Genomic DNA, 23,076 nt, shown 5'->3' on the forward strand with positions numbered 1-23,076 from the left:
TTGAATCCGATATACAACTACATGTATTTGTTGATGCAAGTCAAGAAGCATTTTCAGCAGTATGTTACTTTAAAATTAATGAATCTGTTTCGTTCGTCATGGGTAAAATAAGATGTGCGCCTATTAAGATATTGAGTATTCCCCGTTTAGAACTCCAAGCCGCCGTTTTGGGAACAAGGATAAGCCAAGTTATAATACAGAATCATGAAGTCAGCATATCAAAAGTATTTTATTGGTCCGATTCTCAAACTGTTTTGCAGTGGATAAATTCAAGCGAAAGGCGCTTTAAAGCCTTTGTAAGTCATAGAATTGCGGAAATTTTGCGTTCAACGAATCCTTGTCAATGGAGATATGTACCTTCTCAGCAAAATCCGGCTGATTCCGGAACACGTACTGTTCTTCCTCCGAAGTGTACTAATAATAGCATTTGGATAACGGGTCCAGCATTTCTTAAAGAAGACGAAACTCATTGGCCAGGAAATGAAATTATTTTTAACAAGGGTACACAAGAGGAAGAAATAAGTTCTAGCTTGCATGTGTGTACGGTTCAAGATCAGTCGCTTATTAACTACCATAATTTCTCATCATATACAAAGCTAAAAAGAAGCGTAGCTTGGGTATTACGATTTGCTAGGTTGAGTCCCGTTTATTCAGGTGATTTGAATAATATCGAATTAGATCGAGCTGATAAAACAATCTGTAAATTGGTACAAGCTGAATGTTTTAAAAGTGAATTAAGGGCTTTAAAGGAGGGCGTGTCAATATCAAGAAGAAGTCCTCTGCACAGCTTAGTTCCTTATTTGGACGATGATGGTATACTTCGTGTGAAGGGACGTTTGGATGAAGCTTTGTATTTGCCATTTGACGCAAGAAGACCAATAATACTACCCCAAAACCACCGAGTGCCTAAATTAATAATGGAGTATTATCACAAAAAGAATCACCACCAAAACAAAAGTCTCGCTATAAACGATTTGCGGCAAAGATATTGGATTCCTAAAATAAAAACTCTGTATAAAAGGGTGAAGCATGAGTGTCTGACATGCAAAGTTGATTCTGTTAAACCGATAATACCACAAATGGGACAATTGCCACCGGATCGAGTTACGCCATTTGTAAGGCCGTTTACGTATACAGGTGTGGACCTTTGCGGTCCCTTCGACGTGACAATTGGACGTCGTAAAGAGAAGAGATGGGCCGTAGTATTTACATGTCTAACTGTAAGAGCCGCTCATATTGAACTTGCCCATGATTTGTCTACAGATGCCTTTATCTTATGTCTGAGAAATTTTATAAATCGCCGAGGTACACCCGTACGAATCAGGAGTGATAATGGCACTAATTTTATTGGAGCACAAAAACTTTTAAATAAGGAAGAACAACTTATTAATGAACATGATCTTTTCGAAGAAGCGTCTAGCCGAAATATAGAATGGATTTTTAATTGCCCGGATAATCCTAGTTCTGGTGGCGCATGGGAACGATTAATTCAGATAATAAAACGATTGCTTCAGAAAACACTAAAAGAATCATCTCCACGAGTTGAAACACTGCAGAGTGTGTTAATTGAAGCTGAGAACATCATAAATGCAAGACCACTGACTGAAGTGCCTGTCGCAGCAGAAGATGATGAACCTCTTACACCAAATCATTTTTTAATCGGCTGTTTAAATTCTACTCAAACTCCGAACGTAACGGATGAGAAGTTGTGCATTCGTAAACAATGGAAAATTGCACAAAATTTGAAAAACCGTTTATGGAAAAGATGGATCACGGAATATCTTCCACAACTGATTTGTATGACTAAATGGCGAAATAAGTCAGTTCCTGTTGAAGTTGGCGATCTCGTAATAGTTTTGGACAAATCCCTTCCCAGAAGTCAATGTTTGAAAGGCCGAATTATAAACGTTTTTCCTGCCAAGGACGGCCAAATTAGAATTGCGGAAGTTAAAACAATAAGTGGAATCAAACGCAGACCTGTATCGAAATTGGCAGTTTTTGCAAAGAATATTGGTGAATCGGATTGATTCACGGGGAGGAGAATGTTATTGCTTTCTTATATACACCTATTTATAAATACTTTGTCAATTTGTACTTTGGAGTTATACAAGATTTAAACACACATACACAACACATACATTGAACGCAGTAAACTTAGATTTTATGAACCTTTATGTAAATGAAAAAATATAATTTTCATTCATTCTAAAATAAAGAAACGTTGAGAAAACAACAATTGCCGAACAACACCAATATCCATTTATATCAGTTTGTACAAACCAGATATAAACAAATATGTTCCTTTTTTTCTGTCTATACCAACTCATATCATACCTGTTTGAAAAAGTATCAGTATCAACTTGTAACTGAAACTACAATCTACATATCCATACTCACTCAATGTTGAAAAATGTCGGAACTGATATATTCAGTTGTATCCATGCAGGTGTTTAATTTGTACCAAATAAAACAGGGTTCGTTTTAGATTACGTTTCTACAATGCTTTATTTACTTTATTACACTTATTCGGAACCGACTTTAATTACTAAGCACACAGCAAGTCTCTAGTTAGCACGCAGCAATTCTTTAACCGATCTGTTCAGTTCAACGCTTAACCCCCTGTTTTTGTAACTATTTTTTGTTCGTTCGTCTATATTCGTAATAATTTCGGCATCCATAGCTCAGCCTCTAGATGACATACAGATCTAATTCCTCGTAAACACGTTCTATATATATTTAAGAACTCCTCATTAAAAAATCGGCGTTCCACATTTGCGCTAATGCGAGTAAATCGATCTACAAAATTTGACAATTCGTGTGAAAACATAATTTTTTTTACAAAAACAGGGGGTAAAACACAACTCACTCGTCATTGCCAGTTCCCCTGTATTTATATCCCAAAGTCTCCCTGTTCGAGAGTCCTCTAGAAAATGTCTGGCAACTCCTGGAATATGTACAACGAACACACAGACGCACATTCGCACTAAGCGAACAACCAGACTCACATACATGGGGGATGATCAATGACGTAATTACAACAACAAATAAATGCAAGAAAAGAAGTAACAAACTAAACGATAATTACATGATTTTGGCAAAACAAACAAAAGAACATTAACAAAAGGTAATGTAACGACTAGAATGATAAAGAGAGTTCTACATGGTAGTTGTTGTTGCTTAACCCTTTCGGTGATTCTATGCCATATGGCATAACCAGTTTTTGAAACCCGTTTTAAGGCAAAATACTTATGGGCACTCTTTTTTTAATAATTTTGTATTTTTCCCTGAAGTGTTATCTAAAAATAATTCGACAAAAATTTTTGATTGATGGACCCTATACATTGTTATGTCTCAAAGAGCAAGCGCTCCTCGTTCGATTTAAAATTTGCATGAAAATACCATCTTATAATTTTATATATTTTATTAACAAAAATATTTTTTTTGTTAACTTTTTGTATTTAATTTAGTAGATAATCATTGCCTTAATAATTAAAACGAAAAAAAGATCCGAAATATAGTTCAATGGAGCTGTCAGATTTTTTATATTTCATACTATGCCATATGGCATAGATTTTTCCCAACGGAAATGTTTCACTTTGTTTGACTCCCAGATCTTCTATTGTAAAACCCCTAGATCTTCTATAAGAAGACCTCCAGATCTTGTATAAATAGACCTCCAGGTCTTCTATAAGAAGACCTCCAGATCTTGTATAAGTAGACCTCCAGGTCTTCTATACGAAGACTTACAGGTCTTCTATAAGGAAACCCTCCAGATGATGTATAACAATTCTTGCAGATTTTCTAAAATAACTCCTCCAGATATTATATAAGATGGCCCCACGTCTTCTACAAGCTGACCTCCAGCCCTTCTATAGGATGACATTCAGGTGTTCTATAAGAAGTCCTTCAGATCTGCTATATGAAGACATTCAGGTCTTCTATAAGAAGTCCTCCAGTTTTTCTACAAGAAGGCCTCAAATCTTCCATAAGAAGACCCTAGCTTTTCTATAAGAAGACCCTAGGCTTTCTATAAGAAGACCCTAGGTCTTCTATAAGAGGCTTTAAATGTTCTAGAAGAAGACCTCCAGATATTCTATAAGAAGACCTTCTATTTGAAGACCCCCAAATCTTCTAATAGTAGACCTCCAGATATTCTATGAAAAACCTTCATGTCTTCTATAAGTAGACCTCCTGGTCTTCAATGAGAAGATCTTATGCTTTTCTATAAGAAGGGCCCCTGCTCTTCTATGAGAAGACCATCTGGTTTTTTTATAAGGTCTGCTGCTCTTCTATGAGAAGACGTCCTGCTCTTCTATGAGAAGACGTCCGGCACTTCTATGAGCAGACCACCTGCTCTTATATAAGAAGACCTCCTTCTCTTCTATAAGAATACCTCCTGCCCTTCTATATGCAAACGTCCTTCTCTTCTACGAGAAGACGCCCTGCTCTTCTATGAGCAGACCTCCTGCTCTTGTATAAGAAGTCCTCCTTCTCTTCTATAACAAACGTCCTGCTCTTATATGAAAAGACGTCCTGCTCTTCTATCAGAAGACGTCCTGCCCTTCTATATGCAAACGTCCTGCTCTTCTATGAAAAGACGTCCTGCTCTTCAAGAAGAGGACCTCCTGCTCTTCTATAAGAAGACCTCTTGCTCTACTATAAGAAGACCTCCTGCTCTTCTATAAGAAGACCTCCTGCCCTTCTATATGTAAACGTCCTGCTCTTCTATGTGAAAACATCCTGTCCTTCTATGAGACGACCTTTTGCTCTTCCAGGAGAAGACATCCTGCCCTTCTATGAGAGGACCTTATGCTCTTTTATGAGAAGACGTCCTGCTCTTCTATAAGAAGACCTCTTCTTCTTCTATAAGGCCTCCTGGTCTTCTATAAGATGAAATTTTATTAAAAACTTGAATATTTTAGTTTTGTTTTTTTTTTCCTTTAAATACATTCTATGCCATATGGCATAGTGTCCAAAAACCACTTTTCCAAACAAAATGTTAAAAAATTAGTTTTGATTATTCATATAGTGGACTTAAGTATATATAAAATTGGAAAAATATATTTTTCAGATCAAAAACAAAAAAGAAGCACCGAAAGGGTTAAATAAAATAACTGCGTAATAAAAAGTTACGTTACAATTCAAACGGAAATTAAACTAAATTAACTTAAATCTATCAGTTACATTCGTAACAGTATGATTCATCATCATATCTTCGAAGTTGATATACATAAAATGTATAAACTAGGGAAACGTATTACCAAGCAAAAATCGATCTTTCGATCTTTTGATTCTTACTTAGAACTCGAAAATCGATTTTTCGATCCTTCGATTCTTACGTAGGTATCAAAAATCGATCTTTCGATCCTTTGATTCTTACTTAGAACTAACTCACTTGGATAAAAGAATAGTTCGATCGAGATAACTCCTTAGTTGAAAATGTGAACGTTTTAGTGTACAATGCTTCGCGTTGAACACTGCAGTACCGTTAGATTAACTTTGTTCATCAGTACAAAAAATAATATAATAGCTTCGTTCCAGAACTAAAAAGACACACATTTAACACATTTTGAACATTTTTTACCGAAATGCGTTCCCGTACACAAAAAAGTTGCAAAATGTTCACTTCTCTTTGAACAAAAATGGCGCTGAATGGCTCTCTCTTTAGAAACTTTTTACACGACAAATTTGAGCGAGCAGAAATGTGCAACATGTTTGCCGGCTTCCGATTGGCTGACACGCCGACTTTGACATTTGTTCCAGTTTTTTTGACGTTTCTGCCATTTTTCCGTTCCCGTACATTTTGGAAAAATGTGTGTGTTGGACTCATTTTTAACAGATTGCTCTTTTGACACTTTTATCATTAAAAAAGTACTGGAACGAAGCTAATATTAGGTATGTTCGTTTACCCAATAATTTGTACAATTTTGTATATGTCCAGTAACTTCTTGTAATCGACTAAGGTATTTTGCATGGTACCATGGTACAATTAGAAAGGTAGATGCCTCAGTCCAGCTGATCGAATCTAAAACGTCAAAAAACTATGAATTCGCCATGAAAAATCAAAACAAAAAACCATATGATTCGGTAATGGGTACTTTACACGATATGTTTTTTACATATGAGTTGTCACTTCTCCCGTACAAAATGTATATGCAAAGTGACAACCCATATGTAAAAAACATATCGTGTAAAGTACCCATAAGTAAGAGATAGCATGTCTACACTTTATAGACAAACACAAGCGATAAAAAGAGACAACAATAGACCATTTGGCGAACATTTTGACAGTTTACCATGGTACAATTACTTAGGTAGATGCCTCAGCCCAGCTGATCGAATCTAAAACGTCAAAAAACTAGGAACATGGTACAATAAGAAAGGTAGATGCCTCAGCCCAGCTGATCGAATCTAAAACGTCAAAAAACTATGAATTCGCCATGAAAAATCAAAACAAAAAACCATATGATTCGGTAAGTAAGAGATAGCATGTCTACACTTTATAGACAAGCACAAGCGATAAAAAGAGACAACAAGAGACCATTTGGCGAAAATTTTGACAGTTTACATTACAAAAAAAGTTGCTTTGTTGTAGCAATTCGCCGATGCATCTACCTTTCATATTGTACCATGACTAGGAATTTGCCATGAAAAATCAAAACATAAACCATATGATTCGGTAAGTAAGAGATAGCATGTGTTCACTTCACTGTACAAACACAAGCGATGAAAAGAGACAACAAGATACCATTTGGCGAAAATTTTGACAGTTTACATTACAAAAAAAAAGCTGCTTTGTTGTAGCAATTCGCCGATGCATCTACCCATGGCCCAATTATAAAGGTCCTCTCTCAAAAACAAATGATATTGATTTGAGCTGTCAAAATTCATATTTGTCATTTGAATTCGCTGTGAGGTAGAGAAATGTCAAACTGCAGAGGAACAGGTAGATGTATATCGAAAACAGAAAGCAAATCAACTTTATGTTGTACACGTAAAATGTCAACATTTGTTGTGTTTTGTATTATTCCATGTACCTTGATCCAAAACATAAACAAACTGATGAAATTACGAAGGCATCCCTTAACATAGACGACGCCACTTTATGTATTTGTGAACGACATGTTGAACTAGATTGTGAATCGTTCGTTGATCGTACGGTCCCCGACCGATTATAGTTCAGTGAACTATAATGAACTATATCGACTGATCTAGTTCATATGCTCTTTTCAATGAATAGTTCAATTGAACTAGTTCGTTCATGAACTATACAACTCTAGCAATAAAACTGCAAGCAGAGAACGAAGCCGATGTCTATTCGCGGCTGCCATGCAAAACATCCGGCGGCGGCTAAAAGTCGACTTAAGCCGAGGAAGGTTTTCGACGTCGACTTAGCTGATATATTCGCAACGGCTACGAAAAATCGGCTGTTACATGTATAAATAATTGCTTTTTAATAGTTGCGGGGTGTAACCGGCTCCTCTTTGCATTTACACAGTTTCCGGCAAATGAAAAGGATTGTTCGGATGATGATGATGTGGCTGAAATCCCAAAGCACACATTTGCCACTAATGCAACATTTTTCACATGAGATCACAATTGTAAATAAAACGGGTTTAAGATGGGATTGCCAGCTCACTTAAAATTAGTAACATTTAGAGGGTTGCCATATATCGTCAATAAAACACATAAAACAGTGTATCATCATCTTAATAATATCAATACAAATATTATTTTTTAATATATATATATATTCTTCAATGGTTTAAAAAAATTAGTGGTTGTTTGAAGATAAATGTTCCCAGCAAACCAATCGTACCGATATCGTAACGAAATCGGAACAAATTTCGGACGTTACGTCCGATATCTGATCCGAAATCGTAACGATATCTTAACGAAAGTTGTATGAAGTGGTTGACATAATTTCGGAACGAAATATCGGAACGAAATCGGATCGATTTCGGTCAGAATTCGCAACGAAATCGGAAGAAAATCCTTGGGAAATTCGGAATTCGAATTTCTTCCTCCGAATTTTCGTACAGATTTCTGAACGATTTCGGAATAATGTCGTATGAAAATCTGAGGTACCTTCCGAACTTTCGTAAAGGTTTCTGAACAATTTTGGAATAATTTCGTATGATTATCGAAGGAAACAAATTTTCTCTGATGCCTTCTTTTTTATTGATAAATTTTTTTATTGGAAGATTATAATTTCTAAGATATCTAATGATTTTCACTGTTGTTATCATTTTGTAGTTATAGTAGAACAATGTAAACTTTGTGTACGAATATGTTGAGTCTATCAGCACTAGCTTGAATTATTATAGACGTGTTCCTTTACGTACCTGAGGTTACCAGTTTTTACCACTTTTTACCCGCAAAGTGTTCCCTTACTTTTACAAGCATACAATTTATATGAGAGCAGTTCACCACTTTTACCATTTTCTGCCATTGTTACCATTTTTAAAAGTAAAGGAACAGACCATATATGTTGCATTTATATTTAAAATATTTAAAAAATGTATATGCGAATTTTATAACCAACCATTTTGTTTTTCGACAACAAACTAAAATGTTGCTTGTTAGATATATACAAAAGGTGGTTGTTGTGCGAAGGGAAAATTGTTTCCGACATATCGATCCGAATTCGTAACGAAATCGGAAGAAAAACATTAGCAAATTCGAAGGGAAATTTACTTCCGACATTTTCTCCGAAATCGGAACGAAATCTGAACAAATTCCCCTACGAAAAATCGTATAGAAATCGATACGAAATCTGAACGATTTTGCTTCCGAAATTGTTTCGATATGTCGGACATCCGACATTTGGTTTGCTGGGTTTTTATCAACATTAGAATTTTATTGTTTTTATGCTAACAACATACCAAAATAACGACTAAGCCGATGTAGTCGGCTCTTAATAACAGCCGTTGAAAGCCGCTTACATCGGCGGCGGCTCAGATCTGGCCCAAAACGTCGGCGGCGGCTGCGAGTCGGCTTCGCTCTCTGACTGCAAGCCATTGCAAAATATCCCATAATAAATAAAATGCATTTATTATTTGTGTAAAACAAGAATACAAAGAACTTTATTATATAAACACTAATGATAAAAGTGTTTCCATCAATTTTAATTGAAACTGATGGTCTAAACACTTTTACTATTTTTTATTTCATTTCTCATATGCCCAGTATTTCGACCTCATACCCCGGTTACACTTAACCGGATTAACCCAGTGGTTTTGGATTTCAAATGTCAAATAGATCCTTATAAAGTGGATTTAGCCCGGCTAATCTTATTTTTTGTAATTTAATTTTAATGGGGCGGGATGGCATCAAATTATTTACATAATAAAGGGATCAAAGTTGCTGGAATGCTTTTTCCAAGATATTCATGCATAAATCGTGATCAGTATCTTAACTTCTTCCAACTTTCCGTTTGAATGACAGCTTTAACATTTTTCATTATAAACTGAACAGCGGCAGTTTTAAGACGTTCACTTGTGTGACTTTCGGCCAAGAAAAGAATTTCGGCAACAGAAGAAATTTCCATTTTTTGGATTATAATGCTTTCACACATTTCTTGTAGACCCAACAAAGCATATTTATTCGAAACTGCAAAGAGATCGGCAGCTAAATGATGTTGAGACACTTTTTTATCCGTGTAAATATACTGTAACATTTCTTCAATTACATCAGCATCCGTATCATCTATGGTTATACGATTTGTTTGTTTCTCCAGGAGATCATTGCGAAACATTGCAGCAAAAACCGCACTACGAATAGATAATATAAGTTTGTGGGCTTTAAATTCCGTTCCATCTCGTGCGACGAGAGTTACGTCACTAAATTCTTTACTAGCTAGAATATTTGCCATGTCATGTGTAATGCTGCTGTTACTTGTAATTCTGCTGCTGCTGGATGCAACTGCGTTGTTTATACATTTTATTTTAACTTTGACGATATGTTGATGATTCACTTGAGTATTGATACAACCCATAATATCCATAACTTTGAACCGTTTATTTATCGCGTCTACTGTTACATTTTTAGTAATTATTCCATGTCCTTCAAAAATAATTTTAACTTGAAACCATGCATTTTGGTGGATCGTTGAATTTAATTCTATAGATAATTCAAAGGCAGGACGGGGAGGATTATAACCTAGATACAGTATCCATTCCGACTTGATACCACCACAACAATCAAAAATAAATTTAGGAGACTCGAATTGTGAATCGAACAAATAACAAGTTTGATCGATTTGCCATAAATATTTATTATTAATTTTTCCGAAATATGTAGTAGTAGCCATCTTCAGTGGATTTTTATTAGGTACGCAAATTTATTTTTTATTAACGGTACGGTGGATTCCCCAAAACTAAACTCTGAAGATAGAGAAATTCAAAGCCGTTGTTGCCTAGAGAACAATAAATATTGACGGCGGCGCGGAATTTTGTGATCGCGCAACGATATCTAAGGTTAGGTTTACATTAACGATAACAATTGTTGTACCTTAGGTCTATTACAATTATTAAATGCCCTTCATTAATGTCCTACGTGTACATTTACGAAATCTAGTGGAATTCAACTGTCCATTCCATTGCTTCTATGTCAAATCAACTGGATTTCTGATTAGTTTTTATTTGAAATGCAAACGACATTTGAAACCACTGGATTTCATACAAAAAATGAACACAATCAACTAATTTTTTCAAACAAATCACAGAAAGTGGTTGGGTACCTAAAAGCTTAAATATGGCTTGGAGTTTTCTCATCATCCATTTAAAAAATATATTTCTGAAAAATCCGCTGAAATAAGTTTTCTACAAGAAATTTACGTCATATGTTTATTAACTAGTTACGTATATTTTAATAAATATTACATACTATGAATTTAAATTTAAGTATGCCAAAAATTTTGTTTAAAATGGCCTTGAAGGTTCTTTGTGTATTGATATTGAATAAAATAAATAAATACCACAATAATTTTTCTAATATTTCGTATATCTGTATGTATTTTTATCTTCCGCAAAAATATTGCAATTCTTAATTATTCCACCTAATGTCTACATGTTTTGTTTCCTTCCAATTTTAGCTCCCTTTACAGGGACAGCAAGGACAGGACCACAACATTTCGTATCATATTCTGTGGTGGTATTGGCAATTCCAGTAGTACTTCCTCCTGCTCCACCACTACTAGTCCCACCTCTATCCAAACTACCCTCAAAATCCCAATCGTACCATCATGTTTGAGTATAGGTTGATTGAAAACCATCCATTAAATCAGATGCTTGACCACCAAAATCAAAACTTTCCAAATATGGATCACATGTCTGGGTGTGCTGTGATGACGTATGATAGAGGCTGCCAAAACTAACCGGTGGTGTACTTGTTCCAGTATCTCTACAAGAATTTAACAAACATTGGGTAAAACTTGTTTGTGTTTCTGTGGAAACCAACAGCTCATCGTGAATACAGGGATTGGTTGAAGTGGCCGTTGATGTGTATTTTTCATCCACGTTACGTTGTGGTGAGGGCCAATTTGTTTGGGTTTGGATATCGGCCAAACCCAATTCACTAAGAAATTCATCACACGTTTGTGTGTACATGTGCGATGATTGGGCTAACATTTGATCCAAATAGTTTTGGTTATCATTTGCCGACGACATCAAGGGTTCTGTTTGTGTTTCAATATCACGCAACAGGGAATGGATTTCATCCAGGGCATTGGAAATATCTTGATTAGTATTGGCTGAATGTAGCAGTTCTGGGAAACAGTCTGTTTGGACACCAGCAGACATTTGTGTTGGACAGAGATTTGTCGAAGCTGCTGGAGATTGTTGTTCTTGATGTTGATTTCCTACAAAAAGGTAAACAGATGTTAAAAAGTTTGGAAATAGCCCGCAAAATTCAAAACCTACCATTAATTTCCTTTAGTTCCATCATCTTGTCCTTATTGTCCACACCTACTTCCATTGTTTCCTCACTTTTTGCTTGATTTTTAAATCTTCCCGATGTCTTCTGATTCACAGGCAAATTTCCCTCCCGTTTTGTTATGGTTATTACCTCCTTAACATTGTGTCCCTTACGTTTGCCGTGTGTCAGTAACGCCTCCAGTGACTCATACGGCCAGCCGCATTCTCTGCAAGCAAATGCCTTACCACATACATCCCGTTTGTGCTTCCTTAGTTGACTGTCCAGCGTGAAAGCTTTGCCACAATCATCACAAACAAAACTCTTTGCCAAATGGACCTTTTGATAATGTTGCCTCAAATATTTCATATTTTTGAAATGTTTACCATCTACTTTACCGAACTGGTAAATACAATTATGTTCAGGACAATGATAGAGCCTTAAATTAAAGGATCTCACTCCTCCTCCCACCAACGATAGGCGATGATGTTTTTCAAGATGCATTTCCAAATTAGATTGATTGGTGAAGGTGCTGTCACATTCGGGTTGGGTACAATTTAATTGTTTGTAGGGTTTCAAGTGATCTGCTGGCGGTGTATAATGTTCTACATTACCGGTAAGTGAATCCATTAATTTTTAATTTTAGTATTTTCTTTCGTAAACAACAACTCGTTTGCTAAAAATGAATTGTTCTTCTTCTTATGACTTTAGTATGCACCATGAAGTGGTAACACTATATTATGTTTACATTAATTCTTAAGGCCAGAACAGAATAAATCGTCGCTTGTGGGCCGATTCCGTACAGCGAGTCGTGTCGCGTTGCCAGTTGCAATTTTTCCATTACGTATGGCAAAAGTCGCACGACGACGTCAAATTTTGTCGCCTTAATGTTCATTTTCCGGCGACAACAAATTAGCTGTCGCCGTTCATTTTTACTAACGAATAAAAATAAAATAAAAAAAAAAATAAAAATAACTTGTTATCGACGATTATTTTCTATCGCTGTACGTAGTGCATTTTTTAAATTTTGTCGCAGAGACGATAGACGACGCGACATGACTCGCCTCGCTGTACGGAATCGGCCCATTGCTTTGCTTGCTTCCCCAAATGTCAAATTATTGGCCTGTTCCTTTACTTCTAAAAATGGTAAAACCGGCAAAAGTAGTAGAAGTTGTAAACTACTACCATATTGTTACGAATGTAACTGATAGGTTTAAGCTAGTTTAGTTTAATTTCCGTTAATTTAAAAATTTGAATTGTAACGTAAAGTTTTTATTACGCAGTTACTTTATTTAAGCAACAACAACTACCATGTAGAACTCTCTTCATTATTCTAGATGTTACTTTACCTTTCATTAATGTGCTTTTATTTTGTTTTGCCATAATCATGTAATTATTGTTTAGTTTGTTACTTCTTTGCACTTGTTTGTTGTTGTTACGTCATTACTGTGCTTGTCGTCCAATTGTATTCCCCCATGTATGTATGTGAGTATGGTTGTTCGCTTAGTGCGAATGTGCGTCTGTGTGTTCGCAGCACAGATTCGAGATGTTGCCATATGTGTTCTGGAGGACTCTAGAACAGGGAGACTTTGGGGTATAAATACCGGGGAAATGGCAATGACGGAGTTGAGTTGTGTTTTAAGCGTTGAACTGAACAGATCGGTAAAAGAGTAGCTGCGTGCTAACTAGAGACTGGCTGTGTGCTTGTAATTAAAGTCTGTTCGGTTCTGAATAAGTGTAATAAAGTAAATAAAGCATTGTAGAAACGTAATCTAAAACGAACCCTGTTTTATTTGGTACAAATCGTACTGGGGAATAAAACAACGTCTACACGGAGATTAGTTAAACCTAATTCCGCAACAATATGAATTGTATGGTCTCTAAAGTAAAGGAACGCTTTTCGAGTAAAAAGTGGTAAAACTTGAAGATTCTTGCACGTAAAGGAACAGAGCTTATCTGGCCCTTAAAGGCCAGAACAGAATCAATCGTCGCTTGCTTTCCCAAATGTGAAATTATAAAGGAATGGCCACTTTGCAAATCCGCCCGTGTCGCCTTTTAGTCGAAGGTCACACTAGAGTGGTTTCATTGAAACTTTTAGGGATTCTTACATCGATTTCTCCACGACAGCAACTTCATGATTTTACTCTAGTATGGACATCAACCCTGGATTTCATGAAATTGTTTCAATGAAACCATCTAGTGTGACCTTCGACTAAAAGGCGACACGGGCGGATTTGCAAAGTGGCCATTCCTTTATAATTTCACATTTGGGGAAGCAAGCAAAGCAAGCGACGATTGATTCTGTTCTGGCCTTTAAGGTAGAAACAAAAGGTGTGTTCGTTTACTCAACAATTTGTGCAAATTTGTACAAATCATGGTGAAATAATAAGGTGGCGTAAAATGACCAGCTGGTTGGTTTCAATCTGTCAAATTTTTTATTATTGTGAATAAATTGTATGAAAACGTAAACAAATATTTGGTCTGTACCTTTACTTTTGAAAATGGTAAAACGGGCAAAAGTAGTATAAGTTGTAAACTGCTCACATATGAATTTTATGGTGTCAGAAGTAAAGGAACGCTTTTCGCACGTAAAGGAACAGAGCTATTTTGACATATTGAAGAATTTTTTGTCAAACATGACCTGATAAATAGATCTTGCTGCAACTCAATCGTCGCTTGCTTTGCGTGATTCCTAAATGTCAAATTATAAAGGAATGCCAGAGCCTCTTTGCAATTCCGCCGGCGTTCCCCCATATAATTTAATATTTGCAAGCAAGCAAAGCAAGTCACGAGCTGATTTTGTCACGGCCTTCACGCTTTTGGCTGTCTCTTTCCAACATTGGCAAATTATAGCGCCGTTATATATATTCGACCTGACTCTAAATTGTTCGAACAGCTGTTTTCGAGCTGTAAAAAACAGATTTTAAAACCCTACCAACCTACCTCCGATCTTGTGAACCCTTCTACACAATATTGGTGTTTTTGTTTTGATTTTGCTTTTTATCGCCCATTTTCCCATTCTCCACTAAATCTTCTTTTACATCGGCGGCAGAGTTTTATAAAGGGCTTTGTTATCTGCTCTGCCCTGCGAAATAAAATACTGAAGAGAGGTCATTAAAAATTATTTTATTAAATTGTTAACTTTAACTTTCAACACCGCCACCCTGCAGTACTACCAAAAAGATAACGAATTGCCAAGCTAATTACAGAAGACGTAGAAGAAACGTTTTTTTTTTACCAGAATAAGAAAGGAAGGAAAAACAAAAGACGGTAGAGAAAGGAATAACAAAGCAGAGGAGAACAGTGAACAGTAGTTTATATAAAAGTTTTGGTCTTGAAATCAAAATAATGGCAAATGAAAATGACCAACATCATCCGTCTACGTCGTCATCTACACAGAATGCAAGTGATTTACAAACGGACTGTGAAAAGAATGCCTTGGAAGCCTCCATAAAATCTAGAGAGGATTGTGCTAGTGGTGGTGCTGGTGCTGGCTGTTCTGACGACTTCAAGGAAGATTATCACATCCATGGCAATAGGGAGAGAAATTGCAGCGAAAATATGCCAACATCAGCAAAGGGCAATTTAAATGATCTGGTGGCAGATCTGTGTTTAAATGGCCATGGCCGGTCTACGCATAATCAAGCCGTTGGTTATGGCGGTGATTATCAAATACCAGCTAGATCAGGAGGTGTAAATGAAGGTACGTTTCATTAACATAAGAATAGTAATGATTTTTTGCTAAAAGAAGTTTTCTTATTAGGCCACAATTCCCAGAATTCGGCTGCTAGCAGCAGTGGTGATGCTAATTTTACATCAAATGCTGCCTCTTCCACCACTACCACCAACCACAGCAATAACCACAGTACATCAGTAACACACAACATTCAGCCACCACCAACAACAGCACCCACCCAGAATTCATCATTTTCATTTAAACATTTCCTCAGCAGTAGCAGTGCCCATACTGCACCCTCTACCACAGTGACATCACTGGATCCGCCATTGAATGTTAACAGCAGTAGTACGTCCACTACATCTTCAAATGCAAATTCTTCGGCCATAGCTACAACACGTTCCCTACAAACTTCAACTGGTGCCCGTCCCAAGGTTCCACAATCCAACTCAGTTTCGTCCACCCTGACTGTGAGTGGTGCAACCTCAAATTGTGGCATGGAAAGCTTGTCGTCAGCGACAAAAATGAAACGTTCGCCACGATTTTCTTCATTCGACTCGCAGGCGAGTCTGGCTGAATATGCTGGAGCATCGAATTCAGCTGATTTGCCAGGAGAGGCATCATCGGGTGGTGGCGGTGGCGGTGCAGGGAAATCATCAGATTATCGTCTATATCCGGATGAAAGGGGGGAACGTGATCGTTTTTCAGGTGAGTAGACAAACGGACGATAAGTGGGTCATTCTTTTGGAAGTGGAGATTTTGGGCCATTAAAATTGGTTTTTTAGAAGTAACCTTTTCTATGGAAATTTTTATAGAAGCACACTCTCCTTTGGAAAGGTTTTTAGAAGTAAAATTATCTTTGGAAGTAGGCTTTTGAAGCATACTTCCTTTTGGAGAGGTTTTTTAGAAGTAACCTTTCCTTTAGAAAGAGGCTTTTTTATAGAAGCACACTCTCCTTTGGAAAGGTTTTTAGAAGTAAAATTACCTTTGGAAGGAGGCTTTTGAAGCATACTTCCTTTTGGATATGGTTTTTAGAAGCACCCTTTCCTTTAGAAAGGGGTTTAGAAGCATCCTTTCCTTTGGATATGGTTTTTACTAGCACCCTTTCCTTTGGATATGGTTTTTAGAAACACCCTTTCCTTTAGAAAGTGTTTTTAGAAGCAGTCTTTCCTTTGGATATGGTTTTTAGAAGCACCCTTTCCTTTAGAAAGGGGTTTAGAAGCATCCTTTCCTTTGGATATGGTTTTTACTAGCACCCTTTCCTTTGGATATGGTTTTTAGAATCACTCTTCCCTTTTGAAAAGCTCTTTAGAAGCACACTTTCCTTTGGAAAGGGTCTTTAGAAGATCCCTTACCTTTGGAAAGGGCCTTTAGAAGCCCACTTCCCTTTGAAAAGGGTTCATAGAAGCACCCTTTGGAAAGGGGTTTAAGAAGCACAATTTCTTGAAAACTGATATAAATGGAAGGAGACCATTCTAACATTCCATGAGTGAATTTTTATTTTAAAGCTCCTTTTTAACATTATTTTTCTTTACTTTTTTGCAGAATGGAATCTCCCCTCAAATGCATCCACTATGACAACAAATTCTTCAGACTATGATCGTGGCCAATATGTACCACGTTCCTATTCAAATTATGAAATCCCAAGACCACAGACATCACCCAGGCGTCGCGTTGGTATCGGTGCTAATCGTGATACGAGACCCACCCGTTTAACTTTGAATACAAATCCATCAAATTCAACAACAATGGCTGCCAAATTAAAATTGGATTTGCCCATACAGAGTAGCAGCAACGTTGTCGGTTCGTCCGGTAATCCATCGACAAGTCGGAGAAGTGCCCTATCATCACGTCCAACAGATTTTCAACCACCAAACCCGTTGCCTGGCGGAGCAGCTGCAGCAGCATTACCGGATTTTGTACAAGATCATTGGATGGATTCTTGGTATGCGAATGATATGCATGTCCATTCGCCGCCTTCTTCGCCCGTAGCGGCCTTTGCCGATGATATGCCAGGCAACAGTGATCAAGCAATTGGTGGTGGTGGTTCCAGGTCACGTAATCTTGACAACAATGCCCCCTTGCCAGGTCCCGCCGATATGGGTAGTTTTAATATGGGTTTACCAGAACCACCCTCATCATCGGTGGGTTCAAAAATGTTACCCGATTTTCTATCGGATGGTCCTATAATACATTCATCACAGCGTTTGGCAGATATTGCTGCCGGATTACCTTCTAATTCGGTTGGTTCACCCGAGGAATCAACACTGAGCACTCAACTTTCAAGGTTACGTTCAGATAATGCTCTACTGCAAAGGGAATTGGATGAAACACGAGCAGCCCTAAGTGAACAAACAGTTAGGGCAAATAATTTAGAGCGTCAGCTGATGGAACAGCAACGTTTACATAAATCGGAAACTGAAGAAACTATTGATATTAATAAGAAACATTCAACGGCTGTACAAAATCTTGTTACAAAACTAAAGCAGCAGGTTCAACAGTTAACTGCGGAAGTGGAAATTTTAAGGCGTGAAAGGGATTTGATGAGGGAAGAAGGTGCTGTGGGTGGTTGTAATGTGGCAACAAACTGTGATCGTTCTCCTCCTACTTCATATGCAGCTGCGGCAGCTGTAACAAGTAGTAATCGTGCAGCTGCTGGAGCCGCATCAACATCAGCAGCTACAGCAACAACAAATGCAGCTGGTGCAGCCGCTGCCAGTAGTGGTGGTGGTTTAGGTGGAGGCTGTATGGGTGTCAGCAGTAGTACAAGTGGTGGCGTTGGTGGTGGTGGTATTGCGGGTACTCCCGGCATTATTGGCCTTAGACCGTCCAGAGCACAACAGTTATCTTTAGATTTGCGGAGGGCAGCATCAAATGCAGAACAAAACCTGAGGTGAGTTAATAAGTTTTACGGGATTTAACACGTTGTAGGGAGCTAGAGTTATCATTTTTGAAAGAAGTTAATGTTATTTGGTTGGATTTAAACAATTTTCCGGGTGTGGTAAATTTTTATTAAAACTCACTGCACTAAAAAAAAACTGCCAAGATGATAAATCTGAAAAAATTTCGTATAACATTGTTTTAGCAGTATTTCATAAATGTATTCACTGATTGCAATAAAACTAACATTTTTAAGGTGTGATGAATTTTTCTAAATACTAACAAAACTTGGTCAGTTTACTTTTATAGGTAAGGGAATGCGTTAACTTTACTTATAGCATGGATTTTATGGAACATTTTGTTTAATTTAGCATTTTATTAGGTGTGGTGAATTTTTATCGAAACTCACCACACCCTAAAAATTGCGGGAAATTAAAGAAAAATACAAAATAAATAAATGGAAAACTGAAAAACAATTGTTGGATATGTTTTTCAAATATAGATTGGCTATTTGGTTGGAATATTTATCCAAATTGGTCAGTTGACTTCCAAAAGAGAAGTGAAGATGAATATTCTCCTCTAATTGACTAAAAATTATCTACATTATGTATTTAGAGTGTTTTCCACCACATGTTGGGTTTAGTTCATTACTTATTCAGGCATGGTGAATTTTGATGGAAACTCACCACACGCTAAAATTTGATAAAATATTGATTTAAAGACAAAATAATTAAATAAACGCATAAATAAATAATATAATAGTAGTTTCTGATGATTAGTTAGTTTTTCATGCAAAAATTAGGAATTTTGAATTGAAAATCTATCGAAAATTGGTCGGATGGCTTTTAAATACAATAGCAATTAATTTTCACCTCTGATTGGTTCAACATTTCGGGTATTATGTGTCCAAAATATTTCCTGCTAATATTTAACTTATATTCAACAGTTTTTTCTGGTGTAAGTTTTAATGAAAATTTAACTCTAATTTGTTAAAATTTATACATATTGTGCATTTCAAATATTTCCCACCACAATTCGAGCATAGTTAATCATTTTTATAAGTATGGTGAATTTTGATGGAAACTCACCATACTCTGAAAATTGCTGGAATATTGATATAAATGCAACAGAAACACGTGAAAGAGTAAATATAAATGCTATGAATATTGAATTGATATTCTATCGAGAGTTGGTCGGATAGGTTTCAAATACAAAAGAAAATGAATTTTTACCTGTAATTGTTTCAAAATGACGGACTTTATGTGTCAAACATATTTCCTGTTTCTTTCTGAGTTTAATTTAATAAATTTTCAGTTATGGTGAATTTTTATAGGAACTCACCACACCATGAAAATTGTTGTAAATGAGATAAAATTGCAAAATAAATAAATAGAGAAGTGAAAAATTATGTTTAGTACATGTTTTTCTTATATTTATAAGCTATTTGAATTCAATATTTATCGAAAATTGGTTAGAAGACTTCCAATAAAAGAATGTTCCTCTAAGTTGCTAAAAATCAAACATATTGTGCATTTCAAATATTCCCCTCATCAAATCTAGCTTAGTTTGTTAATTTTATAGCATGTGAATTTTGATGAAAACTCACCACGCTCTAAAAATTGCCGGAATTTTGGTATAAACACGAAATAAAAATATGTAATAGTAAATACGAATTTTTAGTCGTGTTTTTTATGCAAAGATTAGGAATATTGAGTTGAATATCTATCGTGAATTCGGTCGGATGGCTTTCAAATACAATAATTAATCAATTTGTACCTCTGATCAAAATAAAGGATATTATGTGTCCAAAATATTTCGTGATACTTTTTTAATTTAAATCAATATTTTTTCAGGTGTGGTGAATTTTTATAGAAACTCACCACATATTGAAAATCGATGGAAATGATATAAAAATGCTAATTTTATTAACATCAAGGTGAAAAATAATTGTTTGGGTATGATTTTCATCAATAGATTACTTACTTAACTTGAATGTATTGAAATTGGGTCAGCTGACTTCCAGTAGAGAATTGAGGATGAACATTTAACTCTAATTGGCTTAAAATTATATGGGGTTTATTTCAAATACATCCCGCAATAACTTGATGTTACTTCACAATTTTTCAAGTATGTGAATTTTGATGAAAACCCACCACTCTCTAAAAATTGCTAAAATATTTATAAAAATGCAAAATAAATACCTATAACAGTAAATACCAATTGCTGGTCATGTTTTCCTTGCAAAGATTGGGAATATTAAATCGGAAATCTATCGGGAATTGGTCGGATGGCTTTCAAGCACAATATCAAATGAATTCAAATCTTTAATTGGTTCAAAATTAAATTTCCTGCTAATGTTTAAGTTTAATTCAGCATTTTTTGAGGTGTGGTGAATTTTTATGGAAACTCACCACACCCTGAAAATTGCTGCAAATTACTCATAACTGACAGGGAGGTAAATACAAAAGTGAACAAAAAATTATTAACCATGATTTTCATACATAGACTAGGTATTTGGATTGAATATCCATCAAAAACTGATCATATGGCTTTCAAATCCAATGGTGAATAATAATTTACCTTTAGTTGTTTAAAAATGATACGCTTTGATAAATTTAATACATTTCCGCCAAATTATAAGCTGAGTTCTGCATTTTTTAAGTGTGGTGAATGCTAATAAAAATTCACCACACCCAGAAAATTGCTGAAAATTTGAAAAATTGCTAAATATAGTAAATACCAATCTGTTGGCCATGTGGTGTTGTCCTCAAAAACTTAGTTTAATTTATTTTCTCTTCTTTTTTATTTTTCTAGGCAACTATTGGCTGGTGTGGATAATTTACGTCAAATGGCGGCCAACATAGAAAAATCTGAAACACACATAGACTACGATGCTAGTCCGGATTTATTTTCAGATTTTATAGACGATTGTGATGATTATGAAGAATATCCCGGTGGACCGGCTTTGTAAATTCGTACTTTTTTTTGGCAAAATACAAATTTTGTTTTCTATTTTTAGAGAATAATTAATAATTACAAAAAACAAATGATTATAATGATCATAATGATGATGGATGATAATGAGTAAAGTGCAACTCATACAAAACACTCCCCCCAAAAAATATATATATTTAAACCAAACAAAAAATAAAAATAAAACTATTTAACAAAAACAAAATATTGATAACAACAATAAAAAAAACTATTTCACTATTAAAAGAAAAACTGAAAACAAAATAAATTAAACAAACAAAAAATGGACAAACTATTAAAAGCGAATATTTCAAAAAAATATCATGTTCCCTATATTTGCAAGTAAACAAAAAACAACAACAACAAAACAAATACAACAAGTAATTATGAAAAAAATTAATTGAATTTTTGGTTTCGATACTTTTTTCTTTTTCATTTTTTTAATGATTGTTTGTGTGTTTTCTGTTTGCTTTCCCCACTTTCCCACAAAAAGCCCATCTAAGAGATGAGTTGGTTTGAAGTTTGTTTTATGCCCCTTTGGTTCCTTTTTATATGTTGTGTTGTCTGTCTCTCTGTGGTTTAGTTAAACAAAAAATGAAAAAAAAAACAAATAAAATATATTAATAAATTATGGTAATTTAAAAAATAAATATAGTTTATAATTTTTATCAAAAAATAAAATTTAGAATATAAACTTAAACAAAACTAAATAACCCACACTCACACATAAGGCAAAGTTAATAATAATAAAATTAAAATATTAAATAAACTAAAGAAAAGTTGCATTATATTTTTTTAAACAAAATAACAACAAAAGCAATAATAATAAACAATGCACTTTTACTTAACACACATTACAACAAAATAGAGCATGAACAAATGTTTTGAGTTCTTAACCATACTAATCAAAATTTTACTAGGATCAAACAAACTGTATTGGAATCGGTTTTAAATGCCTAACTCTGAGATTTTGGAATGTAAAACGGCCTCTAATAATTCAATACAAACAAAACATATTTGGGGAGGAATATAGTTCGACTCTTGAGATGATCGATTTATTGGCTTATATGTGTTGAAATGATATGCAAAACAGTTGGAAGTAAGTGGTCATTTGGGAAGATTCGTGAAATGTGAATATCATGGCACATTTCAGGCTGTTCGGTGGCCTGTGGGACGAATAGTTTGTCTAATGTTTTTACACTACCACTTTAGGCGAATGTCGCACACAAAACTAATACGACCCATTGTCTAATTATTTGTGTAATGTATACGCCATGTGGATATTTAAATTTTACATCAATTTGATTGGCTTCCAAAAAGGTTTTAAACCATAGTGTTATGGAACACGTTACTTAGGCAAATAACTTTTTGTTAGCATTCACTACAGTGGTTAATCTGAATGAAAACTCCCCATGAGTTTTGCCTCTCTGCTGTTTCAACTTAAATGAGAAAGTGAGAAAATTCAAGGGAGTTTTCATTCAGAGTTGAATTTTCTCAGTCGAATTATCTTCCTCAAATGAATATTGAAAAGATTTGTCTTTTTTATTTCAAAAATATCACACACTCCGATACTCTAACTAATACAAAACAAGCTTTGCTAAACAAAAACAAACAAAATATTACAACAAAAATAA

At 35.4% G+C, this 23,076-nt stretch overlaps 2 protein-coding genes and 1 pseudogene across 2 annotated transcripts; 1 reads left to right on the top strand and 2 right to left on the bottom strand.

Annotated features, from left to right (window-relative positions):
* Positions 1-9,406: 9,406 nt before the first annotated feature.
* Positions 9,407-9,757, bottom strand: LOC141403231 (speckle-type POZ protein pseudogene; annotated as a pseudogene).
* Positions 9,758-10,833: 1,076 nt separating this feature from the next.
* On the bottom strand, positions 10,834-12,543 carry LOC141404230 (uncharacterized). Its single transcript, XM_073987611.1, has 2 exons — positions 11,922-12,543; positions 10,834-11,860 (listed from the first exon to the last, which is right to left on the bottom strand). The coding sequence occupies exons 1-2, from the start codon at positions 12,541-12,543 to the stop codon at positions 11,244-11,246; spliced, it is 1,239 nt and encodes a 412-aa protein (XP_073843712.1). The 3' UTR covers positions 10,834-11,243.
* A 2,091-nt stretch (positions 12,544-14,634) lies between these two features.
* On the top strand, positions 14,635-21,647 carry l(3)04053 (lethal (3) 04053). The gene is made up of 4 exons (XM_073987612.1): positions 14,635-15,616; positions 15,677-16,297; positions 17,135-18,482; positions 21,284-21,647. Exons 1-4 carry the CDS (start codon positions 15,262-15,264, stop codon positions 21,438-21,440), a joined length of 2,481 nt encoding a protein of 826 aa, XP_073843713.1. The 5' UTR covers positions 14,635-15,261; the 3' UTR covers positions 21,441-21,647.
* Positions 21,648-23,076: the final 1,429 nt, after the last annotated feature.

The sequence above is a fragment of the Musca autumnalis genome, unplaced genomic scaffold, assembly GCF_047663935.1.
Source record: "Musca autumnalis isolate F117 unplaced genomic scaffold, ASM4766393v1 scaffold_4, whole genome shotgun sequence".
Classification (NCBI taxonomy): Eukaryota; Metazoa; Arthropoda; class Insecta; order Diptera; family Muscidae; genus Musca; species Musca autumnalis.